Here is a 26,011-nt window from a genome sequence, read left to right on the forward strand (position 1 = left end):
TTTCCACTGCCACTCAATAACTGCAGGTGTCAGCTGGAAGAACCTTCCAGCAATGGGGGCTTGCACAAAGATGGAAGGGTTTGTTGTGACTGGTAAATTCCTACACGGAGAGTATGTAGGAAGCAGGGTGGAGAGACTCCATAGTGAAGGTGTTGTAGAGGAGTTTCATGCATAGGTGGGGATGATGGGAGAGAAGGAGAGAGCCTCAGGATACCTCCCAGCACTGAGGTTCTACTGTTCAGTGCTCTCAAGGTAAAGATAGACATTGTCAGGGTAGAGGCTCTGGGAAAAGGGCAGGAGAGTGTGGGCCCCGAGGAAAGAGTCAGCTGCCGGATGCATGCTGGCAGAGAAGCTGCTCAGAGTCCTTTCACAGTGGACGCTTCCTCTCTTGTGACCTCTGCTGCCTGGCCAAGATGGGAGAAGTGTCTGTTTGCAAAATGAGGGCATCTTCTCCTCAGCTCAGTCACACACTTGTTCTGGAATATAAGACTCCAAGAGAAAGACAGGGCTGGAGGGGGTTTCAAGGGGATTAGAATGCAGAAAGATTAATAGACGATTACAGATCCTTTGGGTATTACTTTTACCTATGAGGAAATTGAGGCCCAGGGAGGAAAGGGTTGTTCAGGGTCACAGGGTCAGTTAGTATCAGAGCTGGGACTAGGAACCAGGTCTCCATACTCCCTCTCTAGAGCTTCTTTCCACTCCACTTCTCCTATCACCAGGCTCATGATTCTGGGGGTCTACCATGTGCTTGCCTCTCTGACAAAAGAGAAAGAGGGAAGGCTTTTGAGTCAGATGGGGCGTACCTGGGTGTGAGCCTGGGTAAACCTCCTGTTAGCCAACTGGCCTCAGGCCAATGATCTGAACCTCGCTTTTCTCATCTGAGAATGGAGATCATACCAGTCTCAGAGGGTGAAGTGAGGGCAAAGACAATATGGGCAAAAGGAGGTGCTTCATAAGCAGTAGCTGTCGTTCCTCATATTCAATATCAGAGCTCTGAGTGTGTAGGATGACTGGACCCTGGCATATGTACTGGGGAATACAAAAGCAAGTGCAGACCAAGAGAAGAGTGTCCTTAGGACCCCTTGCTTTGTATCTAAAGGTCACCTGGAGACGGTACTCTTACTGGAAGGAATACAGCATTCTCAGGGCCACCCCCTAAAGATGTCACAGTTAGCCATGCTCCCTCTGGGGCCATCAGCTTCTCAGATGTGCTCCTCATCGCTGTTATTCTCATGATGCAGTATTCATGAAGTTCCTACTGGGTGGTAACAGTCACTTACCTATGGCATGGTCCCTATCCTGGAAACGATCTTTATGTTTAATCATGAAAAAAAATTGAAGCACATCTGGAAAAAAGAGAGCCGCATTCAACGCCCTTTTGTGCCCCCTTGAATTTTTTTTAACCCTAAAGTAAGCCAAGGCCCTGCCAGGGATTGTGTTCTGTTCTCTGAACCCACTCTCTGCCATTCAGGAAAGGTCACTTGTGACCACAGTTTGGGCTCCATGGTGGTCCTTCTGGCCTTGCTCTGGCTGTTCAATGGGGTCAAGAAGAAATCTTTAGGATGGCCACTGCTACAGATCTCTGTAGCTTAACTGGAAAGAGTTTTCACTTCTATGAACCAGTAATACCAGTACCAGGGCAACATGGGGCCTCAGCTTCTGTTGGGTTTTAAATAGATTTTGGTCTAAACATATTTTTCAATATGCAACAATTGGGTTAGTCTAATGACAAATGTCATCCCCTTCCATTGCCAGAGCAACATGCCATTTCCATTAGGAGTAATGCTTCCTGGCCAGATTAAGGCATGAAAAATAATTTTTGGTCATCAACAATTCCCTTTAGTTTCCCTGATCTGATTAAACTTAGCAACGGAAAAAGGAATTTACAAATTAGATGCTGTCCTCTATTTATTACCAAAATGGTTGCTTTCCACTACAGCCAGGAGACACAGTTGAGATCTCATTACGTCCCAGCTTGTGATAACATTTATTCCATAAATCGCCATTGCAGCCAGTGAATGAAATGAGCATTACGCTGAAGACCACATAATGGATGAAATGAAACCTCTGCTCCCTTTGAAGGGTGTTGTCCTTTCAAGCCTTAAACGTATTCAGCTTTCTAGTTGTAAAGAAGCAACTCAGAATTTATTCTTGGTATTCTCTTATTTCCTGATGGCTATTCTTAGCTGGCTACCTGGCCTTCTTGAGACAGATGAAAATGAGAAATATTTCTGACACTTCCTTGGACATGTTCGAAGAAGAAAAAGGAGGAGAAATGAGTACACGAAGAAAAACATCATGGGATAATCATGTCCTCCTTGCGAAATGAGAAAGAAATGTTGACAGGCAAGGAAAGGAAGATTAAAAATTAATGTGTGTGTCTGGTTAATTACATAGCCTCTGCTGGATCAGATCCTGCCCAACCTGATTTTAGATCTGACACAGTGACAAAGCAGGCCTAAGCGATCCATTCCCAGAGGTAGAATTCCAAGGACTTCCAAGCCAAGACCCTACTTTTATCCCTCAATTTCCAAACCCGTTTCCAACCAATATTCATTGATTGCCTATGCGCCAGGATATGTATGGGATTCTGGTAACACAAAAGTCCCCACACTCAAGATGTACTACCCAGCAGATGGTATCAGATAGATGAATGCCACAGATAAAACGCAATGAATACAGCAGATAGGGAGATACTACAGTTCATGTACAATAAGTACTATGATGCAGTTGTGGGATGGGGTTTTTGGGAGCATGAAGGAGGGGGTAAGACTCTGCTGGGGAGAAGAGGTGGTGAGGATAGGAAAGGCAGAAAAGGAAGGGACGGTTGATGGGGCTTTGAAGGTGGGGTGGTAAAAGCAAGGGCTAACCTAATGAGGTCCACCAAACCTAACTTGCCTCACTGGCTTCTAGTTGATTTTAAAACATATGCAGCTAAAAGTCATGTAGCTAAGCAATATATAACTAAACTTCCACAAGCCTCCTTACAGATAACATCTCTGACGTATAAGTCACCATGGTAATGGTTGCTTAAGTCATTTTTCAAGAACTGGGGTCAGCTTTTGTCCAGTTCAAGCTAGCTGAGACCACTAATCCTCCAACTGCGCCTGCGTGAGTATCCAGTGGGCGACCTTTTGACACCAGAGGGCCTAAACATCCATCCTCAGATCACGCTAACGATGCCATTTTGTGAACTTGAATCCTAGGAAAAGCTGTGAAACTTGACCACACTTGCATAGACCACTGACTGCCTCACTTTTCTTTACCCCCCAATCACCTTTCCCCACGCCTTGGACCTTGCTCCTCTATCCCATAAATATCCCTAAAACCCCATCTTTGGGGAAGTGGATCTGAGACCTGCTCTTCCATCTCCTTGCTTGGCTGCCTTGTGAACAAACCCTTTCTCCGCTGAAAAACTTGTGTCTCAGTGATTGGCACACTGCATGATGGGTAGGGCAAGCCTGGCTTGGTAACAGTGGCAGTTCAGAAGGCAGATGGAGGGGCTGGGTTTTCTGTGCAGAGAAATCAGGGTGTGCACCAGTGTGTGGAGGATCGTTGGAAGAATGGGCTGGCTTTCAGGGTGCAGGCAAGCCTGCAGGAAGAAAAGCGCAATTCCAGGAGTCTGTGGACTATAAGATTCTAGAATCAACTGAATTCCTCTGGGGTCTGATGGACGGAAACGATCAGGTTTGGCCCAGGCTTCTGGAGCTAAAGCTAACGTGTGTCAACTTAGAACTACAGAAACAAACACCAGAGCTGGGAGTGGCTTTTACTGACCTAAACCCCCTTCCCCTCCTTTTACAAACAAGGGAACTGGGAGAGGCCAGCTGCAGACTGGCTATTAAGTGGGGCCGTGAAGTCAGGCTGTCTGCTTTTCTCTGGCTCCTGTTAGTTCCTGTACGGCACACGACAATTGTTCAGGCTCAAAACTCTGGCATCCTGTTGGGAGAGGAGGGTCATTCATCCCAGATTGCTGTACTCTCAACTCATCTAATCAAGGGGTAGGACTTCATAGATGAATAGAATTAGTTTACTAAGGAATTATGGAAATTATAATTAATGGAAATGATTTTTATACCATGTAAGAGGTACAAGAAGAAACTCTGCAGTTTTTGTTGAAGCTTGGGATCTTCTTGATGAAAACCTAGGATGGGTTAGCAAATGACCCCTTAGCTTCCTAGTCAATGCAGAAGTGGGCCAAGGGGCTAGGACCCACCACTGACATGACTTTTCATGCCAAGCAGATGCGCTCCCCTGTGGGGACAGCAGGGATCTCTTTCTCTGCCTCTGCCAGGCAGAGCAAACATCATGCCAAGCTTTTTCCTCAAAGCTGGACCCAGCTGACCTTAGCGAATATTAGTAAATACATTGAGACTCCAATTCTGAATATTCCTGACAAGAAAGGAGCCCTTCATTTCTTCTTGCTCCTGTGTTCGGGGTGTGTGCCTGTGTTAGTGGGTGTGCATTTGGTTATTTTCAGATAATTTTGTTAACATAATCACTGATATTGGACACCACGATCCTATCTCGTGAGTCGTGGACATGAGAGACAATGGTTGGACAGGCTGATTTGAAGCCTGGAATTGAGAAGGTAAACAAAGGCTTTTTCCTTTAAAGCCAGCCTGTCAAGCAAATAATTAAGGCTTTTCAACTTCATCAGTAAGTTGCTGAGAGTCGATTTAGTCTATTCCTTCAAGCAAAAGACACAAACAAGTCCCAGCACAGTTGTAATCATTCTTTAACGGTGCCGGTCTGGGGTCTGTCTTCGCTTGACCTCTGATCTTCATACACTGCGATCCTGCACACAAGACGCTCGCTGAAGTCCTTAGAGTAAGACTTGGGCCATGTTAGTCAAAACCAGCCTCAGCCTTAGCAAATAAGGTTTCAGAGCATGATGTAGGGAACAGCAAGGGCTCCTCTGCCCAGACATTTTAAAAATGTCTTCATATCCTTTTTTGTAGAATAAAACAAAACACTGAATAACTTGATCAAAATTCAAATATACCTATTTAGAAAGGATAAACCTTTACGTTTCTCTTATCAAACCTCTTCTGTCCAGTGGCTCAGCCCTGCAGATCTCGGCTGGGTTACTTTTCCTCAGTGGGAGGAACTAATATGTATTAAGTCTAAATTGCAATGGATGTATATTTTTATGACTGAGTAAATGGCCACGCTTTTTTCTTTCTTCATTCTCTTCTTCGGCTCTCTGCAGCTCCCATGCAGAAGTGAACATGCTACTCTATCACTCCAGGCTACCTTCACCGGAGACCATTCATTCATGGGCCGTGTTTAGAGAGACTTGTGCAAACACGTTTCTTGCCCATCATTTCCTTTGAGGAGGGGTGACTCTGGATGGCACCTCATGTGTGGGCCCTGCTGGTGAATCAAACTAGGTGCAGGAGGAGGAGAGTTTATGGCCTTATCAGTAAAGTGCAAGTTTAGGTTCAAAGCCCCGTGTTTGGAAATGAGGACAACTTCCTGTTCTGTCGTGGAAGGCCCTTGCCCTGTTCCCATGACGCTATCTTTGAGCATGTCCTGTGATTTCTCCAGAGACAGTGTTGAAACCTGCTCATACCTCTCAAAGAAATGGAATCTGGGAGCACTGTTGGCTGGGAGGTGGTCACTCCAGTTGTGATGTGACAGGCCCTGGAACAGCAGCACAGACACTTGTCTTTGGGCCAACAGCCCCCCATGGGGTAGGGTGTGGCTCAGGGATGCATGATTAAGCCCAGGGAATGAGGACAGACTCAGGGACCTGGAGCCCCCTTTATACCCCAGGGTTTTAGGATTCCGTCATTTTTGGATTGCGATGGAGATAACCATGTGGCTAAATAAGGAATCCAGCACCTGGTACCAGGATATAGAAAGAAAATAAAACATACACGAGCCAGCCCTTCTCTCCCCAGCTGCCCCTCTTCTCCTCACCCTCACCCCAGCCTAACGCTGCCAATTGCCTTCTATTTTGAAGAATTCCATCTATCTCCCCAACAGACCACCCTTTTTTTTTTTTTTTTTTTTTGAGGCGGAGTCTCGCTCTGTTGCCCAGACTGGAGTGCAGTGGCGCAATCTCGGCTCACTGCAAGCTCCGCCTCCCAGGTTCACGCCATTCTCCTGCCTCAGCCTCCCAAGTAGCTTGGACTACAGGCGCCCGCCACCTCGCCCGGCTAGTTTTTTTTTTTGTATTTTTAGTAGAGATGGGGTTTCACCATGTTAGCCAGGATGGTCTCGATCTCCTGACCTCGTGATCCACTCGTCTCGGCCTCCCAAAGTGCTGGGATTACAGGCTTGAGCCACCGCGCCCGGCCCACCCTTTTTATTAGGCAACTCCTTAAGCAGATTCTCTGTTGTTTCTGGCAAGGCTTCAGTTCTGTCCCTCCAGCAGTGTAGCTTCAACACAAAGTGACCACAGTGATTAATAGTCCAGTACTTACAGCAGGTATTATAGTTATTTAAGAGGACAAAGTCTCCTGTTATATGAGAGTAGAAATCTCTTCTGGAAACACTGCAGCTGTCACCAGAGGCATGAGTATTTCCATCTGGTGAAGTCATCCTGAAGGATGGAGCCATCAAAGCCCATGTTTGGGGTTGTTACTCGACTTTTTCCCCAGGAGGCACTTAATCATGAGGGCAGGGATTTAATAAGGCTGAGTTACTTGGAATTCTCCATGTGGCACCTTTTAGGGTAAGGGGACCGCTTGTGGGTGTGTTTGTGGTCATGGGTATTAAACAGGCCTTGGAATGCGAAGGGGCAGAGGGTCATGGCAGGGATCCCGCCATGGAGCAGGCAGGACAAACCCACTGCCAGGAAGAGCTCCTCAGAGGGGCGTGGCACTGTGCAACCTCCTCCATCAGCCCTGAGGCTGAACAGCACAAGCTGCTTATCCTGGAGCCTCCAGGATAGGTGTTCAGGGCCTGTCAGCCCTTAGGACCCTATCCCAGTGGATACAGGCTCTTTCCAATCCTTCCCTGCCTGTCCACTCCCACTCAGGCCTTATCAACCTCTGACTGCCCCCCTGCTCTGCCTCCAGCTTCTCTCTGCTTCCAGCCCATTGTCCACACCCAGCTGCACAGCAAACTTTCGATGGTAAGCTGGTACATTGTCATCCCTCTGCTTAAATCTCTTCGGTAGCTCCTCCTTAACCACAGGATAGAGTCCCACTCCAAGGCCCTATGGGACCAGGTCCCAGTCTTTCCGGCCTGATCTTTCTTTTTGGCTTCTCCCCTGTGCACCCTGAACTAAAATCACCAGGAAACATGGGCAATTCCATTTCCTTTCCTTCTTTTAAAAAATATTTTGCTTCTACAACTTTGCAACTGTAGCCCTCTCAGCTTACAAGGTCCGTTTGTGATCTCTTGGCCATGTGACCTGCTGCCAAACTGCAGCAGGGACCCTGTCCTGTGCCCACCCAGCCCCAGTCCTTCTGCCCCCGAGCACTTAGCTAGCGGCTGTTCGCCAGCTCCCTAGAAGTCAGGCGGAACTGGGAGCTGTGTTCTGGCCGATGGTGTGTCGGGAGCGATGCCCACACTCCCAGGCCTGGCTGCTGAAGCCTCCAGCAGGCCCTCTATGCTCCCTCTTCTGCTGGCCTGATGCAGAGCAGACAGGGGAGACCGCGAGGCCGCGGGGGTGGCAAAGCCACCAAAGGGATGCAGCCTTGGGCCCTGAAGACTGGTGCGGCGGAACTCTCCTCCGTCCAATCCCCAGCCCACACTCCACTGTGGAGTGAAAAGTAACCTTTACTGTACTAAAGCAACTGAGATTTCATTTGGGGGCTGCTCATTACAATGGTCCACCAACCCTGACTGATACGGCACCTTCATGAATCACTCTTGGGGCAGGCAGCCCCTCCCACCCTCTTCCAAACTCTGCTCTCCCTCTTCTGTGTTTCTCCAGACCCTGGTTCATGACTGCAATTCATCACTGTCACCTGTCTGTTGGTGCATCTGTCTCCTGAACTAGGCTGTAAGTCCCCTCGGGACAGAGATGCTGTCTATTGATCTTAGTCTTCTGGGTGCCCTGTTGGGACTTAAATGTGCGTTAATGTGCCCATGTCTCTCTCTCTCAAGCACTCAGGATGGTCTGGCACGCATGTGGCTTGAGGAGGTTCCCCCAGACACTAGCTACTGCTCCGAGGCCAATGATTCTACTTTCTGTGCCCTTTCCACTAGCTCCAGGGTTCCATGTTCTATAAATCATCCTCCCATGCCATGCACCCGATGATGGAAATACGATACGTGGCTGATCTCCCTCCATTACTGGATGATAATTTTCCACATCAGCAAGTAGTGAGAAAGGCTGGAGCCGTCACTCTTCCCTCCACTGATAGCCTCTGATACTTAAGATGTCTTAATGTGGCATGAGCTTCTTATCCCCCAGTGTTTACGGAGAAGGAAGCGTGGAGTGGGTGGCGGAGCCAAGGGTAACTGTAGTGTAGGCGGGCTGAGCACTGATTATTGGAGGAAATGGATCAAAGGGAAATTTAGGATGATTCATCTCCTCTTCCATCCCTCTGCTGAGCTACTTTAACTCCTAGGTGTATAGATTTATCTGCAAAGCACCAAATTAAAATCAAATCAGCTCTTTACTGGGTGCCTACTCTGGGCAAGGCCAAGTGGACACAGGCAGGTCCATTCTTAAAGTGACCCATGGCTTTAGGTAGGTGACAGGACTTCTCCAAAGATACCACATGTCAGTGATCCCCCCACCCGGGGCCCCGTAGTGCTGAGGTCCTGGGATCGGAGACTTGGAAGTGATGACGCTGTAGCACTGCACAGCCCAGAACCATCAGAGACGGTTCTATGCCATTCCTCACACCGTACTTGCCAAGGCAGGAAAGTGGTAAGCTACAACTCCCATTCCCAGAGCATTCTGGCTGATCAACACCCTCCTCTAAGCCAGTCCGAAGCAACCCTGAACTGAAGGAAACTCGGATAGGTCACAGAATTGACACATCTCCTTCCAAACAAAATCGCCTCGTAAACCATTCCAAAGGGATGGCGCTTGACCTCAGTTCGCTTTTTCTTTCCATGAGCAAGGTAATGCCATAACTTCTCTCCATGCTGCAAATACAGTTCTCAGAATCATAAATTTCAACTTAAAAAAAATCAAACCCATGCCCTACTACCTGCACAACCACCCCCACCCCCATCTCCGCTCTTTACCTCCTTTCTCCGTCCACCTGCTTTGCATATTAGGCTGAAGCGATAAATGCCACAACCAAGGAAAATTCACAGGCTGTTCTGGCTGGGGGACTGGAGGGCCCTCTTCTGGTTCCTCCTGGTTGGAAGAGCAGGGCATTCCTGAGGGGGCTTGTGGTAGAGACCAGGATGGTATGCAGGGAGCAGAACCGGGAGCAAGGCCCACATCATAACTGTGCAACTTACAAGCTGAACAATGTGAATAAGTTTTCCAAGCCTCACTTTTTTCATCTGCAAAATGGGGCAAACAGTACCCATGTGAGATGATCTTGAGCAAGATAAAAGGAGACCATCCAGGCCTTCTTCACCTTCCATGCAAGAAAAAGACATCCCCTCTCATGCCTCTGTCCCTGTCCTTCCTCTGTCCTCCAGCCCAGAAGAGCCCCAGAGGGCCAAAATGTGTCCGTGATCCAAACTCAGAGTCTAAAACTTGACTCCATACCAGTGACACAATGGCCCATCCTATGGGTAGTATGTGGGCATGAGGCAGCTTTGTCCCTGTGCTGTCGACTCCTGGCTTTCTCTTCTCCTGGGACTATATAATTCTAACTTCTTCCAACCGTTCCTCTCGGCCCGCTTTCACAATGCCAAATAATTTCCCCCCATTCTGTCAGCCACAGTACTCTCTCTGGGGGCTACCATGAATGTGGCTAAGACTGGAAAAACGGTATTTGGCCAACTAGGTATGAATGTAGGGCTATGAGACCTTAATTCTCTGATCTGAAGAGGATTCAATTCAATATTTTTTTTGGGGGGAAGTCTGTGAAATATAAATCACTGCCCTGCACACTGAGTGGGAGAGTGAATAAGAAGTTACCAGTGCGTGCTCCTGCCTCCCGAGAGCATTCTATATAACAAGAGCGCTGGGCCACGCCCACCCACTGGTGGGTAGGTGAGGGTTGAATGCTGATGGTGCCTGTCCTAAGATTGGGGCTCTGGGAGGCCTGAGCCAAGATGTGCTCTCTGACCTGGGCTGGGAGGCGGCGGAGGAGCAGGGGAGGAAACCGGTGCTCTAGGCAGAGGGATGGGAGATGGAGAAAGGTGCAGAAACAGGACAGCAGCAGGCATTTCTGGAAAACAAGATGCAGTCTGGCTTTGTGGCAGAGCAGTAGGGAGTGATAAGGTTCAAGTTATTGGCTGGCACAGATTGGAGATACCTGAAATACTGAGAGATGTTCAGACTTTATTCTGTAGCCACGGAGAGACATTCAAAGCTTTTGAACAAGGGAATGACACAGTTGGCTGCAGAAATATGAACTAGGCTGCATTACACAGGTTGCGTGGGAGTGGGGCTGGAAGGCAGGGCAGCAAGGGGGCTGCGAGTCCAGGCAGAGAGAGGTGAGGGGAGAAGAGGGAAGGAATGAGAGGTCCAAGCGAAGAGGACAGCCCATACGACTTGACTGACTGAACACAGGCACTGATAACTGTGAAAGGGCACAGCAGAGGGAGGAGGAAGGAGGCTTTGTAGCCTGGGGAACTGGGAAGATAATGAAGCCTCTGGAGAGAGAAGTGGGCTGGGAAGATGCTGGTTTGGGCCAGGACCCTGGCGGGCAGGCAGAGGATGCTGTCCTCCAGGCCCTGAAGAGGAAGAGGGCCTTCATGCTCCACTCCTTGTCAAGGACCCCCAGTGTGCCTGGCAGTTCAAGAGCTAACAGCCTGTTTGCTCTGCCCCTGTGGGGTGGCTGGCTGGCCAGTGATCCCAGGAACACAGCTGCTCCTCATCCACATCCACTTTAAACTGCAGGAGAGCTTCCGGTAGCTCCCTGATAACTCCTGTCCCTCCAAAACCACAGTGCGGCCTCCACAGCACCCTACTCGGCCCCCGCTTCTCATGGGCCCCTCCACACAACCTCTGTTCCCACCATAGCAGTTACACAGTGAAAGGTAGACCAACACAAAGGCAGGTATCTAAAAAGAGTGTGGGAATCCTTCTTATGGTACCTTTCTCAGCTGGTATTGACAATACTCTCCACCATAAACCTAGCCATCTGGATTCTGCAGTTTGTTGGCTTATCAAGGTTATTGTTTTGGCCTGGACACTCCCCTAAAGTCAAGCAGGCATCTCCCTAAGGGGAGCAGAGCCTTTATTAGCTGATGGCTTGGCAGAGCTGCCAGGCACCTTTATGCTGATCTAATGCCAGGCCCAGGAAGCCGTGAATGTCTCTTGTCAAAATGCTTTGTGGCTGTCACCTTCCCACTCCTCCGAAGCACACGGCCATTGGTCAGCGAGAAGATTGTCATAGCTTCCCAATAGCTTAAGTCAGCAAGCTTTGCCCAAGTCTGGTGGTTTTGCTTTGGGAAGTGTCTGACAGCTCACTGAGACAGGTTGACGTGCCTACTTCACACTGTATACACAATACAGCCCTTCCATAGCTCTTCCATTGCTCCCCTGGCCGGGAAAATGGCATCTGTACACTTATGGGGCCAGACAGTACGGCAGCCAGGCTGTGCTCCAAAGGTAATGTGCTACCAATAAACAGACCCCTTCTGGATCCTTACTACAACATGGCCCCCACCCCCCACACTGGGTGAGACGCCTCTCACAACACCAAGTCCACAGGACCTCGCCCATGGGTATTCATGACTACCAGAGCCAGAAATATCCATCAGTGGTTTCACGGCAGAGCCCCAGTACTCAGCCCCGCTAGTCACCATGGTCTTCAGGGAACAGCACAATTTCGTTGCTTAAGAACTCCCAATGCTTTCCCACGGCACTTCAATTTCCCTGTTATCACCACTGTCCACATGTGTAGGGGGCTCTGTGCTTATTCGCCTGTTTCCAAATGGTGCCTTCCAGGAGTTGAGAGTGACTGAGGGCTATTGAAGAGCAACTGTGTTCATGAAAGGAAATGACTTTGAAAGGATGTCATCGGTGATGCCATAAGGAAGTCAATTCTGAGCAGACAGAACAATGAGCCAACTCAGTCCAGTGGCAGTGTGAGCTCACCTGTTCCATCAGCTCAGAGCAGGGCAGAAGGTGCTTTGCCAAAACTTGCATGTGGCAAGCACTCGCGCTTGCGTGTGATCATGTGACTCATATGTGCCATGACATTCCCATGCTCTGAGCTATGTCAGGTCATGGGGATACAAGGGTGAATTAAAGGCAGCCCAGTGAAGGAACTCTCAGTGTAGCCCAGCAAGCAACTGTAACGAGGTGGATGTAATTCCACAAGGTAAGTGGGGACATGCCCTAAGAGCTATGGGGACAGAGGGACAGTTAGGGAGTGCTGCTGCCTGGGTGTCCGAGAAGGCTTCTGTAAGGAGCACTGTAGTCTGCAGGGCAGGGTCCTGCGTGGGGAATCTGGAGCCCTGGGTTTGAGTGCTGACTTCAGTAACATTTAGCCAGGTGGCTGTTACCCACCTTGGGCTCCAGTTTCCTCACCTGATCTCTCCGGCAACCTTCCAGCACTAAAGTTTCCAGGGCTCTGATTAGGACCAGCTAAGAGTTTACGTGAAGGCCCGGGACCTACTTCCAGGCTCTGCCTTAAGGATCTGCTCTCACTTCATGGCCTGGCAGCACGATCACTTAACAGGGCAAGGTATGAACAGAATCAAGGACAAAAACAAACATTAGTGTGTCTTCTCACGTAATCTGAGCCAGATGCTTCACGGGATTGTGTTGTAGGTATCCAGACGTCCAGGGTAAATATTGATCAAACTGATTTTTTTTTTAAAGACCAAATAACTATGTACATGCCCTTGACACATATATAATGTAAATCAACGATATTCAGGTTACTGCTCTCAAGCCACACGGGGCCCTTTCGTGGGCAACCTGCAGCTCTTACAAGCCTTCCAATTTCTTGTCTCAATAATACGTGATCCTAGACTCTGTGGGGCAGGCAGCAGGCACGTGGCTCTGCTAGCTGGTGATGACTGCAAAAGTGGCTCCCGAGTCACACAACTCAGTACCATGGGGTAAATATTTAATCCTGCTTATCTGCATGGAAATTCAATATTTTGGTTCCACTGTCTGTCTGTCTTTTCACATGCTCATCCACATCAATGCCTGGCTTAGACTGCAAGCTTTAGAGAGCCAGGGCTGCATTTAAGTTGTCTTAACGACATGAGAGAGAGATTCCTGTAAAGATGGATATTTAATAAATGTGTTTTTTGATCTTGAAGGGGAAAAAGAAGAAAATCTGTCTCTTTTTCTTTATGGCTTCTCCCTCTAGTGTCTCACCTTCTATTAGATTTAACATTGGAGCTGGAAAACGAGCCCCGTCCCTTGGAGCAGTGCATCTCTGCTGATGACAATAAAGCCATGTGGTAATGATGGTTTTGCAATGGGTCCCTTCACAGGCGCTGCTCACTGCTGCTTAGAGGGAGGGAAGAAGCAGTCACTAGAGTGGGGAGACCTCAACATTATCCTAGTCTATACCCAGAGAGAAAAGGGGCCTGGCTCTTGGCTGCCCCATTTAGGAAGCTGCATCCAGGGTAATAGTGCATAAACATGCCTCTTTCTTGCCTTTTTGGCTCTGAAATGGCTCTTGAGTATCAAGTTCTCTTTTTTCCAAGACTGTCGATAACCTGTTGCAGAGGCAGTGGCTAGTATTGGCATTGCTGTAGAAGGGAACATCATGATGGGCTAAGCTTTAGACACTGACTGTCTTGAGGCCATGGGCATGCCAGAGTCTGTGTGAGTGTCCTCCTGTCCTCTTTCTGGTTTCCTCATGGCCAAACTCTTCAGGTGGCTGGAACCTGGGCCATGCCAAAGAAGCAAGAAGCCTGCAGAGCAACGTTCCCCATTGCAGGAGGCATGCAGACTCGAGAGATGCACAGGGAAGGCTGATTCGCCAGGAAGCTTTCTCCCCAGCATTTCATCCAACAGCCTGTGTTAAGGCACCAGCAAGTGAGCCCCACATTGCTCAGTGCAATGGTCAGTTTCCAGTCACAGCAGCAACACTCACACCCCTTCCTTTGCATTCCCTCCTGTCTCTCTGATCATGCCTTTAGGAGTCCTGTTTGCTGGTTCTTTCCCTTTATCCCAATCTCCAAACATCAGTAGGGCTAGGACTCAGTTCTGTGACAGCATCTCACTTCTGTCTACACTCATACCCCAGTGATCTCATCCAGAGATCCAGGGGATAAGCATCTTCTATATGTTGTTGACTCAAAATTACAGTTCAGCCACAGATCTCTCTCCTGGAGAGGTTCATTCGCCATTACATACTCAACATTTCCACTTGGATGTCTAATAGGCACTTCAAACTTCAGGGTCTATGATGGCTTTCCTGATCCTCCTGTCCTGACACCCGTTCCTCTCCCAGACTTCCCCATATCCATAAATGACAGTTCCACTCTTGGGATCATTTAGAACAACTGCCTTGGAAAATGCCTGACCTCTCTCTCTCACATCCCATATCTGATGCGTCTGCAAATGACATCATCCTGAATACTGACCTTATCACTTCCATGGGTGTCAAGACCAGGCCCAGCATCTCCTGAGGCAGCAGGCACCTGACGGGACCCCTGCCTCCCCCTGGCCCACCTTCACTCCATTCTGCACATGGCAGGCAGACGGACCCGGATGAGTGTCTGTCAGATCGTGTTGCTTCTCTGCTCAAACCCCTCCAGAGGCTCTTTGGCTCACTCCCAGTAAGAGCCAAGTTCTCACAACAGTTTATATACCCTACTCCCTGGGTCCCACAGCCTCACCTCACACCACTCACCCCCTTGCTCCCTCCTCTCCAGCTGCACAAGCCTCCTCAGCTCCGGATTCATCAGCGTGGCCCCCTTCTCATTGGCCCCTTCTTGCTAACCCCTAGAACGCTCTTTTCCCAACTATCTGCAGGGTGCCTTTCCTTCCACCCTCCAAGTCTTTATTCCAATGCTGTCTTCTCTGTGAGACATTCCTTGGCTGCCCCTCTGAAATCACAACCTCTCAACACTCTTCCCCCTTCACTGCTTCGCCCCTCTCTGGCATGCTATTTAATTTACCATCTGTCTCTCTATTAGAATCTAAGTTCCACGAGGGCAGGGATTTTTGACTCCCTTGTTCACTGCTCTATCACCAGTGTCTACAACAGTGCCTGGCAGAGAGCAGACCTTTCATTTGTGAGTGGGTGGACTAATGAATGAATGAACTGGAACATATTTTTGCATATAACTTACTGGCTACTTCACTTACTCTAATATTTAGAGAAATGCCTCCCAACTGCATGCTTTCTTTCTGTTGTCCTTCCAGCCCATTTTTTCTACTTCCTTGGTGGTTTTTGCAGCTTTCCCTAAGAAAACAGAATCTCTGGGCTCCCCTCAGGTATGCTGTGTGTCCCCAAGCAGCTCCTGCACTGCACCCAGCCCCACCTCCCTAGCGTCACACCACGGGAATATGGATGCTGCCCGGGGAGAAGCAGAGTCACCATAGCTGCTGATGAGGAGTGATCAGCCTTTTCTCTTAAAAGATGACTTAGCTTTTGAGCTAAAGAGAGTTGGCAAACATACCATACTGTAGTCTTTTAGAAGCTTCAAAGGCTAAGATATTACGGTAATTGAAACACACAGGCTTCAAACGTAGCAGGATTTCTTCCCTTGTATTTGTTTCAAAGGGCAATCTGTGAAATTCTCAAGACAGGAAGATGGTTTCTGAGCCACTGTCTTGCCTTTTTTGCAAGTGAATTAGGCCTCCGATTCCTTAATCATTTCATCACATCAATTCTACTTTTAACTGGACTTCCCCAACAGACGCAGTCCTTTGGATTCTCTTCCTGGCTCCATTCCTATCTCTCATGTTCCACTTCATTGCATGTGTCTATCTTACTCTGTACACCTTGCTTTTTAAAATATTCATTCCCCTGCCTCATCCCCTGAAACTGTCCCACTAATTAGCATTTCCACTAATGAAGGAGCCAGGGTCCCATTCCAGTCCTCCTAGGACAAGAAACAGACCCCCAGGGCTCCTCCAGCCGTCAGGAAGCAGTGCAAGGCGAGAGAAACCAGTCTCCAGAGTCTAAGGTCATCCGTATCTAGGCTTAGGAAAATCTTGGTGAGACTGTCTATTGGGGTAGGCAGCTCATTACGCTCTTCTCAAAGTTTGTCAAGAAAGTTGGGTAGATGGGCCTTGTCCATGTGATCTGCTCCAGCTGCAAAGAATACTCCATGCTGGGAACCCTCCTAGGAATTTATTCATTTAATGGGTTAGATGGAGAACCAGCACACTCTCCCTTGGAAGCTCCTACTTTGGGCAGAGAACAGAATAGCTATGTTCTGTTATCTCAGTGGACAGCCACTAGCTGCTAAGCATGCAGTGGCTATTGCAGCTTTTCAGTAACACATGCTACAGAAATGCTCATCACCCTTAGTCACAAGGTAGGGCCAGTGCTCTGACTTAGGGTGGAGCCAGGAGCCAGCATACAAACTCCTGCATTTTAGAGGTATGCTTCTCCGTGGCTCACAGGCCAACTTATTTATTTAGCATACCACTCAGTGCCACAAACTAATCAACTACTCCTCAGTTCCATCAACAGTGTAATAGAAGCTGTCAGGCATTTTTCCAGGAAGACCCTCAACGGCATCATGGCTCATTGTTATAATCCATTCAAAGGCCCTGTATTCCAACTTGCAAAACCACTTAGCAGAGCACAAAAGCCTCCTTAGGTTACTAAATTATGTTGTTACCAGTCCCTTGTTGTTTGTGTGCTTTAAATTTGTATTTGCTCCTTGGGCAGTGTTATCAGAAAGGCAGCCGTTGATAGATGTATTAAATCTATCTTTGAAATGATAGATTTCAAAGAACATCTTTGGCTGTCTTCGTCCCTTCTTCCTGCACCTGTTTCTGCTCCTGGCAGCTCTGCCCATCGTGCCCTGTGCTCGGGGTGAAGTCCCAGCTCCCTGCCTTTATCAGCATGACTCCACGCAGCAAATGCCCTGGACGGTTCTTTAACCTGTTTGCTTCCTGGACTACTCTAGATGCTCAGTGTTTAGGAAACTGTTTTTAACTAAGGCTGCTTGAGAGGACAGAAATGCACCTATTCAAACAAGTGTAGTGAAAGAGAAAGATATGGCACACAGAGAAAGAAAGAAAGAGTATGGTTAGAGTCCCAGAGATCGAGGCCAAATGAGATACAGAGAGTGGTTAGCGTTAACCCAAAGGTTCTCAAATTTACTATGCATCTTGATCACCTGGGGGAGTTGTCAAAACGCAGATTCCTGGGCCCCATCCCCACAGTTTCTGGGTCAGTAGGTCTGGAGTGGGGCCCAAGGGTTTGCATTTCTAACAAGTTTCCAGGTAATGCTGATGCTGCTGATCAGGCGCCCCGCACTGAGAACCACTGGGCTAATCTGGTAAGAGCCTGAATTTTCATGATCCATCATTTTTTACATATTTGTGAGTCAATGCCATCCATCACTCTCATTTCTATCCCAGCCACAGCCTGGCCAACAATGGGCCACGTGAACCCCTGAGGAAGGGATTTGGCTCAATTTCCATCACCTAGTTGGATTCTGCCAAATTCCTCTGGGCTTCCCCCAACACTCCCACTTAGCACTTCCCCAGGTCTTTGAAGCTAACCCCCTTAAGAAAAATCTTTGGCTACCTTTCCTACGAGAAAGCTCAGCAGTGTCTGGAAATCTTCTGCAAAGAGGGGAAAGATACCTGAGCAGGTATAAAGTTTTCCAGGCAGCTGCTTGGGAGACATTGTTCCTTTCAAACAAGCCTGTGCTTTCAAATGGGAAGCCTGTGCCCTGGCCCTAAAAGGTGGAACCTGGAGGAGAAGGATCTCTGATTTTAAAAGGGCCTCTGCCTTAGCAAAATCTCAACTGTCTTTTAAGGTGAGATATTCTAAAAGGAGCATGAGGTTTTCTAGATCCACAGCTATGATTTCCCGCATGTGACCAATGCCTGTGTGTAGCAAGTGACTGCCATCAGTGAGATAAGTGCGGCTCCAGGAAGGCACACCATGGGCTGCCAAGAAAGGGTGGCAGTCAAAGTTCTGTGTTGACCCCGATGTTGTCTCCTCTCCCCCAGAACCCAGCCCAAACACAGAAGAAGATGGCTGCTCACTGTTTCGGGGCTTCTCCTCATCCATGCCTTCGTCCTCGTTCTCGGGATCGATGTCTTCGGCCTGAGTGATCCAGTCCAGGTAGCCTTTGAGATCCTCTTCTAGCTGCTGCTTCTCCCGCAGCTTCTGGAAATCTCCCCGGGCCTTGGCCTTCTCCCTCTCTTTGGAAAACTCTCTGGTGAGAGTGAGAGGAGGGGCAGGGCAGGAGAGCACAGAGGAGGGAACACCAAGAAGGGTCAAGGATGGAAGGAGAGATGGAGATAAGGAGAAACAAGAGTCTTAATTGCTTTGTAGGGAGAAACCTGCCCACACGCCCCTACTTTCCACAGATAGCTCCGCTAGACAGTCTAGGTTTTGTCTACTCTCACCTTGATGGGAAGTGTCAGTAAGGGGACAATCCTGACACAGGCCAGGAGAGGCTTAAGGGGATGGATGAAGTCCATCTCCCTCTTTTCCTGCATCATGATCACAGGCTTTGCTTTTTAATAACTGTTCTCCCAAGACCTGGAAACCCGTTCCAAGCAGTAACTAAAAACCTCCACCACCATTCCAGAACATGCATTTCCATCCCACCCGGTATCAAGTGGCAGTTTAAAATTCTCCCAAGGATCTCCAGGTGACACAAGGTGTTAGACCAGCAGTGTACCAAAGCCCACTCACTCGCACCAGGTCCTGAGAGCCAATCATTCATGTCTCTTCCCAACTCTGGCTTCAGGGATGTCTCACTGGTAGCTTGAGATCAGCCACAGTGGGAATATTTACACCATGGTAACTGGCAAATGCTGAAAACCAGGGCTTTCCCCCCAGATAGCCTATTGTTAAATATTTACCAGTATACCACTGATTTGGGACCCAGGAGATTTAATGTCCTCAATCTCTATTCTTATGATGAGCTCAACCTGCCACTCAGCATTCCTGGAAGGATTTTTTTTCTAATCTAGAGAAGGGTCTCTCCTACATGGAGACAAATGAAGGTTCCAAACACAAGAAAATGTCCGGGGGGCTGCCCTTTTGGTTTAAAGAAATCCAATCAGAATAGAAAAATACCTGAAATCAAGATGATATAAAAGTTAAACGATGCATTTGGTTTAAAGTAATAATGAGTAGACGTTGAAACTGGAGTGAGATTTGCCGGAAGAAGGGCCTATTGAAAAATTTCTGACACAATAACTATTTCTTTTCTATGATTCTGTCCTAATTTTCTCTCTGACTTTGAATTCACTTTCTGAGCAAGGAGGAGCCTGGCAGCAGAAGGCAATCATCAACACAGCAAATTCTCAACCCTCAAAGCAAGTCTGTGCCTTTTCTTGCAAAATAGGTATGAGGAGTATTTTTGGTTTTGATGTGCAGTCTTTGGGGAATGAGGCCCTTGGTGGTGCGTGGATGTGTGTATTTGTGTGTGTGTGTGTATGTGTACATGCACAGGACATCTTGGTTAATTCTTGGAGCTATGGTGTCTTCCTCTCTCACCAGTGAAGGCCTAGTTCAGGGCAAGAGGCTGCTGCAAGCACGTTGGAGAATTTTTTGCTCAAGCCACACTCTAGGAAAGGCACCATGGAAGGAGGGATGGCACCACAAACCATAAGAGGGCAAAGGGCTCTACTCCTGAGTCTACTGTCCTGTGGGGCAGCTCCATCATTACCTGCACTGCCTAGTGCTTGCATTTGGCCTGTGCCACTTGGGAGCGCACTGATTTCAGCATGTACCATCTTTACGGTGAGATGGAGTTGGGGCTGGGGTGGGGCCTAGGGAACTTTTTAATTGGGAGAATGTGGGGGCTCTCAAGCTAACCAGTTCTCTTCAACTGCTGCCTTAATGATGCTCTGGTTTGGATTGAATTTTCCTCTTAAATTTGATTGAATCCAATTCTAATTGGATTGAACTTACTGCTTCTTGGGCTTCCTGCCAACCAGCGGGTACCTTCATTTTCTTCCCAAGGAGTTTTATGCTGGGGAAAAGCGGACAGATTGACAGCTCACAACGGAGAGGGAAGCTCTGCTCCTTCCCTGTTGGGGATGATCATAGAGAGATGCCATCCCCTCTCCTCCTAACCTTTTATCCCCTGTACCTGGTTAAGCCTCCGGGGCCTTAGTCTTGCTCCTGGAGACAGTAACCTCATATAGCATTTTTCTCCCTATGCAAATCAACTCCAAAAACTGTGTTTCAAGGCCTCCTCTCTTGACTGTCTTTCTGTCTACCTGCATTTGCACCCCTCTGGGGTGGGTTTGGAGTTGCAAGGGGCTGAACTTCACAGTCCTTTGTAAGGGCTCACTTCGGCTCTTTTGAGTGACTTTGCAGAGGGTTCAAGTTCTGATTACAAAACACCTACCCATCCTTCTTTTGGAGTTGGGAGAAGAGGACTGGGACTCAACTGGAGTAGGGACAATTGGCCCAATCCTGTTTTACAGCATCAGCCCTATGGAATGAAGCTCACCATCTATACCCCAAGGCCTTTGGGGATCTAAAATAAACATCCGGGGGAGAAATAGAACATGAGGTATGCTGCTGATTCTGCCTGGCTTGAAGATAATTCTCCTTATAGAGGAAGGATGTGTTTTGGGAGTGTGAGAGGGATGGAGAAGGGCTTTAGTCAGATCTGGAGCATGGCTGCATCCCATGGAGTGTGAGGCACAGCCAGGCTTGAGGCTGGATGGAAGGTGAGCCAAGGTTTCCCTCGGCAGTCCCCACAGAGTAAAGGATCTGCTGGTGGCAGTGCCTGGCTCTCTTTATCTCCTTACCTGGATGCCAGCCATGTTCCTGCTCTGGGGACTGAGCTAATGAAGACACGGAGCTCCAGCCTGACAGGCTGTACCAGGCCCAAGGACTAGAGCCGACAAGACAATCAGTCACTGCTGTGGGATTCGTCATGAGACAGGACTGCATCTCTCGCCAGCAATGGCCAACATGAAAAACGAGGGGTGGTGTGGAGAGCCGGGGGCCAGGGCTCAGCGGTGTAAAGTATGCATGGGGCAGTGTGTGTGGAATTCAACCAACAGCCCGAGGTGTGCAGGCCCTTCCATCATCAATACCGCCCAGGCTCCTTATTTGTGGATCCCACATCTACAAATGCGCATACTCACTAAAATTTGTTTGTAACTCCAGAATCAATACTCGTGGCACTTAGTCACCTGTGGACATGTGCAGATGACAAAAACTCTATGTGTTCCCGCTGAGGCCAAACAAGGGGGCATGTAGAGTTCTGCCTTCCCAATTCAGCCCTCATACTATGAGGTGTCCTTTTCACCGTCCACTTAGTGCCATGTTGTCTCATTTTTGTGCTTTTTGCTGGTGATTTTGCTGTTTAAAATGGCCCCAAGCATAATGCTGAAGTGCCGTCCAGTGTCACTATGCGCAGGAGGGCTATGATGTGCTGCACAGAGAAAACGTGCATTACGTAAGCTTCACGCAGGCGCGAATTACACTGCTGGTGGCCACGAGTTTAATGTTAATGAATCAATCATATATATGAAATAAAGTGTCTTTAAATAGAAACACACTTAAAACAAGGTTATGTATTGATTGGTTGACAAAATGTGAGCAGAGGCTCACAGGAAATAACCCTGTAGTTCCCCAGAACTAACGTCTCAGTGTTCACTGCTTCATGTTTGTGGTGACTTCATGGAACGTAACTGTCATGAATAAGGGGCACTGACTGTGTACGTTGGGCCATCTCTTCTGCTCCCACCCACAAGGCCCGTGTGTCCTGACATTTCATTGCTTTCTTCTGGTCCCAGATACTGTGCCTTAACTGTGGGGCCATGGTCCAGTGGTACTTCCTGGCTGTAAAATGCCTGCCTCCAGGGGTTCTCTGCTTTTTGGGGACAAGACACGTCCAATTCCCAGTGGGAAAAGGGATGGGATGACTACTTATGTAAGAAATCATGGGTCTTTTGCCAACCGGAGGCGCACTTCCCAAGCCCTCTGTTTGCAATCGCTTAAAAACAAAAAGTAACCGGAGTCCAGAGTCCAGAGGCTTCCACCTCATTACAGCTTCAAAGGCAGTTTCAAGCATCTCATCGTCACTGTTGTAGACTTTATTCTAGTTGGCTGGAGATTGAGCTTTCTGAGGGGAAGTAATCATAATCTGATTATTAACTATACAAGCACCAGCCCTATGTCTTGCATAGGGTTAACGTGAGGACCATCAGATAATGAAGTATTTAGAAAAAATCCTTTAATATCTATTCTTTATATTGACTCTATCTGGCCTCATCAGAAATAGGTGTTCTGGATATGTGCATGCTCCAGATAGAAGAGGTCTAACCCTCTCAGGGCCAAAGTCTTTGAATTTCCATTAATTTTTTTTTTCTTTTTTACTTTTAGAGACAGGGTCTTGCTCTGTCACCCAGGCTGGAGTGCAGTGGCACGACTATGGCTCATGGCAGCCTCAAACTCCTGGACTCAAGTGATCCTCCCGCCTTGGTCTCCTGAATACCTGGGATTATAGGTGCTGCCACCACGCCCAGCTAATTAAAAAAAAATTTTGTTTTTAGAGAAGGGGTCTCACTATGTTGCCCAGGATGTTCTCAAACTCCTAGCTTCACATGATTCTCTTGCCTCAGCCTCCCAACGCTGGGATTGTAGACATGAGCCGCCATGCACAGCCCTGAATTTCCACACTTTAAATGGAAGCTTTATGGAGTCATCTTCTCTACCTTCACGAGCAGAACACACCAAGCACCATTCAATCTTTCCTTAGTGACTGAAGGACATAATTTATGAGGATGAGTTACTGTGCTGGGCTATAAAATCATATTATCCTTAATTGTTGGAATGTAGGGTTTCACACTCCTCCCAGTCCCAGAAGGCGCCAAGACTGCAGTGCTATTCAGTTAGTGGCTTCGCTCTCCTTCAAGGGCCATGAAGATCTGCAGGGCTGCCGGCCCCTCTGCTAAACAGCCCTGCCCTGCTGCAGGCCTCTGGGTGGTTGCCTTTGCAGCTTCCTGCTGGGATTCTGTGTGCCTGCTGGCTGTTTCCCGCAGCCTGTGCTGATTGCTTCTGTGCCTGCCCGCTCGCTCCTCTCACCCTTCCTACTGCAGCTTCTGCTCTTCCCCTCTCCACTTCTCGCCTGCCATTTAAAAGCATGGGATGAACCTGTCCCATGGATTTGGGGAGAGTACACCACAGAGGTCAGGAATAGAGGCCATGGATTCACATTGCTTGGGCTCCGCTCTGCATCCTGTATTTTTCACTTGCTGGAATTGAGGTCGTTTCGGCTGCTAAGCCTCCCTTTCCTTCTCTGTAGAACGGACACAGGAATAACCCCAGCTCACTGAGTTGCCACGGGCATTAACCGAGTGAATCTAGCAAAAGCGCCGAGCACAGAGCCTGACACAGCGAGTGCTAGGGACTGTTAATGCTGTCACTGTGACAGTCAATTTCATGGAGCTGTGAGACCTTTTTGAATGCTTCTGGAAGTGTAGCTTCATCAGAAGTCTGATGAATAAGTGGGCGTTTGACTGCATGGTCGACCACATCTGCACCCAGTAAGTGTGCGACTATTCTACGGTCTTGGCTAATCAAGACTGACTGGAAACCGTTGCCTCTGAGTGGTCAGCCAACAGAAGCCTGATTCCAGCTTTGGCACTGCATGGGGCGGGGGGGAACCAATTCAGAGTGGCCAGTCCTTGACACATGAGGAGAGGCCTCCTTAAACCAGAAAGGGGAGGTGCTCACCCACACACACCTCTTTGCTCTTCAGAGCAGACCCTTGGCCAAGGAAGCCTTGGCAGATGTTCTATCAGTGATTTCGGAGCTGCAAGGAGCAGATGGCAGCTCTCAGAATGGGTCAGGAAAGAAAGGTTGGGGAAGGTCTCCAGGAAAGACCAGCGTATAGACTCAAAGACTCCTAAGTTCAGAGGTCAAATAGCCTTAATGTTCTTGTTCTGAGTCAACGAACGTTTTTGAGTATTACTAAGCTCCAGGTTTGGGGTGAGGTGTCTGAACACACTCTAGCACATTTAGGCTGAGTCAGCCAAGATATGGCCTTCAAAGTGGCTTTTTCTCCAACATCAGCAGCTTCTGTCACTTGACGTCACTGCTTTGATTCCACCAGGAAGATGACTCCTCTGGGGGACCAAGAGTGACTGTGGACAGACGCTCTGCTCAGGGAGGACCCTCAGAGTCCAGCCCTCACTCTCCACTTCAGGCTCTTGGCGGGGGGTTACTTGCTCAGATTTGGTTCCCAATCTCCAGGGGAAGAAAGTGGAGTTACATTCATTTAAAAGTCTTCAGCTGTGGCTTGTGTTGCCGTTTAAGCTCATTCATCGTAGATCTCATGGGAGGCGGTGCCTGAGTGCTGGCTCTGGTTCTGCTGCTTACCAGGGAAGTGACGTTGTACAAGTCGCTTAACATCTCTGGGCTCACGTTCCTCATCTTTACGAGGAGAGGCTGGAGCATTTCTAACATCTGATGATTCTGTAATTCCCGTTATAACAGGCACCCAGTAAATAATAATCATTGTAATGATAGCACCATTATTAGGCCCTTACTATACACCACTGTGTTAAGTATTCTGAAAATGATCTTATCCTATCATCACAGCCACCTATGCACCGGAATTAATCATCTTCCCTTTTTCAGATGGGGAATCTAAGATTTAAAAAGGTGAAACCACCCAACATGACGCACCCAGCCAGGGCAGAGCTGGGATGCCTCAATTTCTGCTTTGATTCAGGGTGATGAGGCTGATTTTTTCCATCCTTTCCTTGGAGACTCACAAATAAACACAGGGGCATTTTCTTGTGTTTGAACATGAAACTGAAAACCTCTCTACCTTCCAGGCAATGAATCAGAGACTTACGTTGTTCTGCTCATCATTGATACCCCTGATGGAAGGCACTAGTCTCCCGTGTGGCCTCACCTTGAAAAAAGGCATTTTGCCATCAAGGTCTCTATCGGGCCATTCTCCATGGGAGGCAGAAGGGCTGGGAGGAGACTGTTTCCTCTACACAGCTCTGAAGGCCAAGCCCACTGCTCTGCACTGCATTAGGGCAGCTGTAGGAGCTGGGAGTAGCTGTTCCCAGCTTATGTACTGGGGAAATGTGGGGAGCAATCTTTCTCTTTATACCTACATTTCTCCCAGCATTAACTTCTCTAGATACTTAGGAAAGACTCTGCAAAGCAGCTGACAGTCTCAAGCAGAGTAGAAGATTAACCCCCTCCCCCAAGTGGCAAAGACAGCACAGTGGTCACCCATGAGCCGGTCACCAGGAGCATTTAGGTGTTAGGCCTTGGCATGGCTGGTGTGGACTTCTGAAGAAGAAAGTGGGCTGAGGAAATATCTCATGCGTTTCCATGATGAAAAGCTCCTTGACCTTCCAGCCACATGCTACTTCTACCATGGGCTCTCGCTATGTTGCCCAGGTTGCAGTGATCATAGCTCACCGCAGCCTTGAACACCTGGGCTCAAGTGATCCCCCTGCCTCAGCCTTCTGAGTAGCTGGGACTACAGGTGTGCACCACCATGCCCAGCTGCTTCTACCACTTCTAATTTCATGGGAGCAAGGGCTGAAATTAGGTAGATGTGATACTTGCAGCCAACTAGATAAAGGTAGAGGAAAGTGTACCCTATCTCTTCTATTCTTAAATAATCTATGGCTTCAAACAGTTAAGGTTCCTTTCCATTCAGAAAAGGAAAGTCAGAGATAGACTGCTCAGTCTATGAATTAAAACGTTAAGAGAATTAGATTTTGAGTCTGTCTTCATGTTTTAAACCAGTCTCTTCTTACCCAGGCCTGTTCACCAGAGGCCATGAAGGCACAAGGAGAAGGGCCCTGCCTGCCTGGACAGCTACCTGAGGCTGGGAGGCGCTG

At 48.4% G+C, this 26,011-nt stretch overlaps 1 protein-coding gene and 1 long non-coding RNA gene across 39 annotated transcripts in view; one reads left to right on the forward strand and one right to left on the reverse strand.

The window, feature by feature from the left end:
- Positions 1-26,011, reverse strand: part of LOC117090701 (voltage-dependent L-type calcium channel subunit alpha-1C) — a 744,659-nt gene that overhangs the window by 168,636 nt on the left and 550,012 nt on the right. For all 38 annotated transcript variants that reach the window (XM_033223225.1, XM_033223240.1, XM_033223224.1 and 35 more), the window contains exon 9: positions 18,200-18,372. In XM_033223225.1, the coding sequence (XP_033079116.1) occupies positions 18,200-18,372 (173 nt within the window). The remainder of the gene's footprint in view (positions 1-18,199; positions 18,373-26,011) is intronic.
- On the forward strand, positions 12,147-19,497 carry LOC117090709. Its single transcript, XR_004440106.1, has 3 exons — positions 12,147-12,371; positions 18,164-18,278; positions 19,432-19,497. It is a non-coding gene; the product is annotated as an uncharacterized LOC117090709 (long non-coding RNA).

The sequence above is a fragment of the Trachypithecus francoisi genome, unplaced genomic scaffold, assembly GCF_009764315.1.
Source record: "Trachypithecus francoisi isolate TF-2019V2 unplaced genomic scaffold, Tfra_2.0 Lachesis_group11, whole genome shotgun sequence".
Lineage (NCBI taxonomy): Eukaryota > Metazoa > Chordata > Mammalia > Primates > Cercopithecidae > Trachypithecus > Trachypithecus francoisi.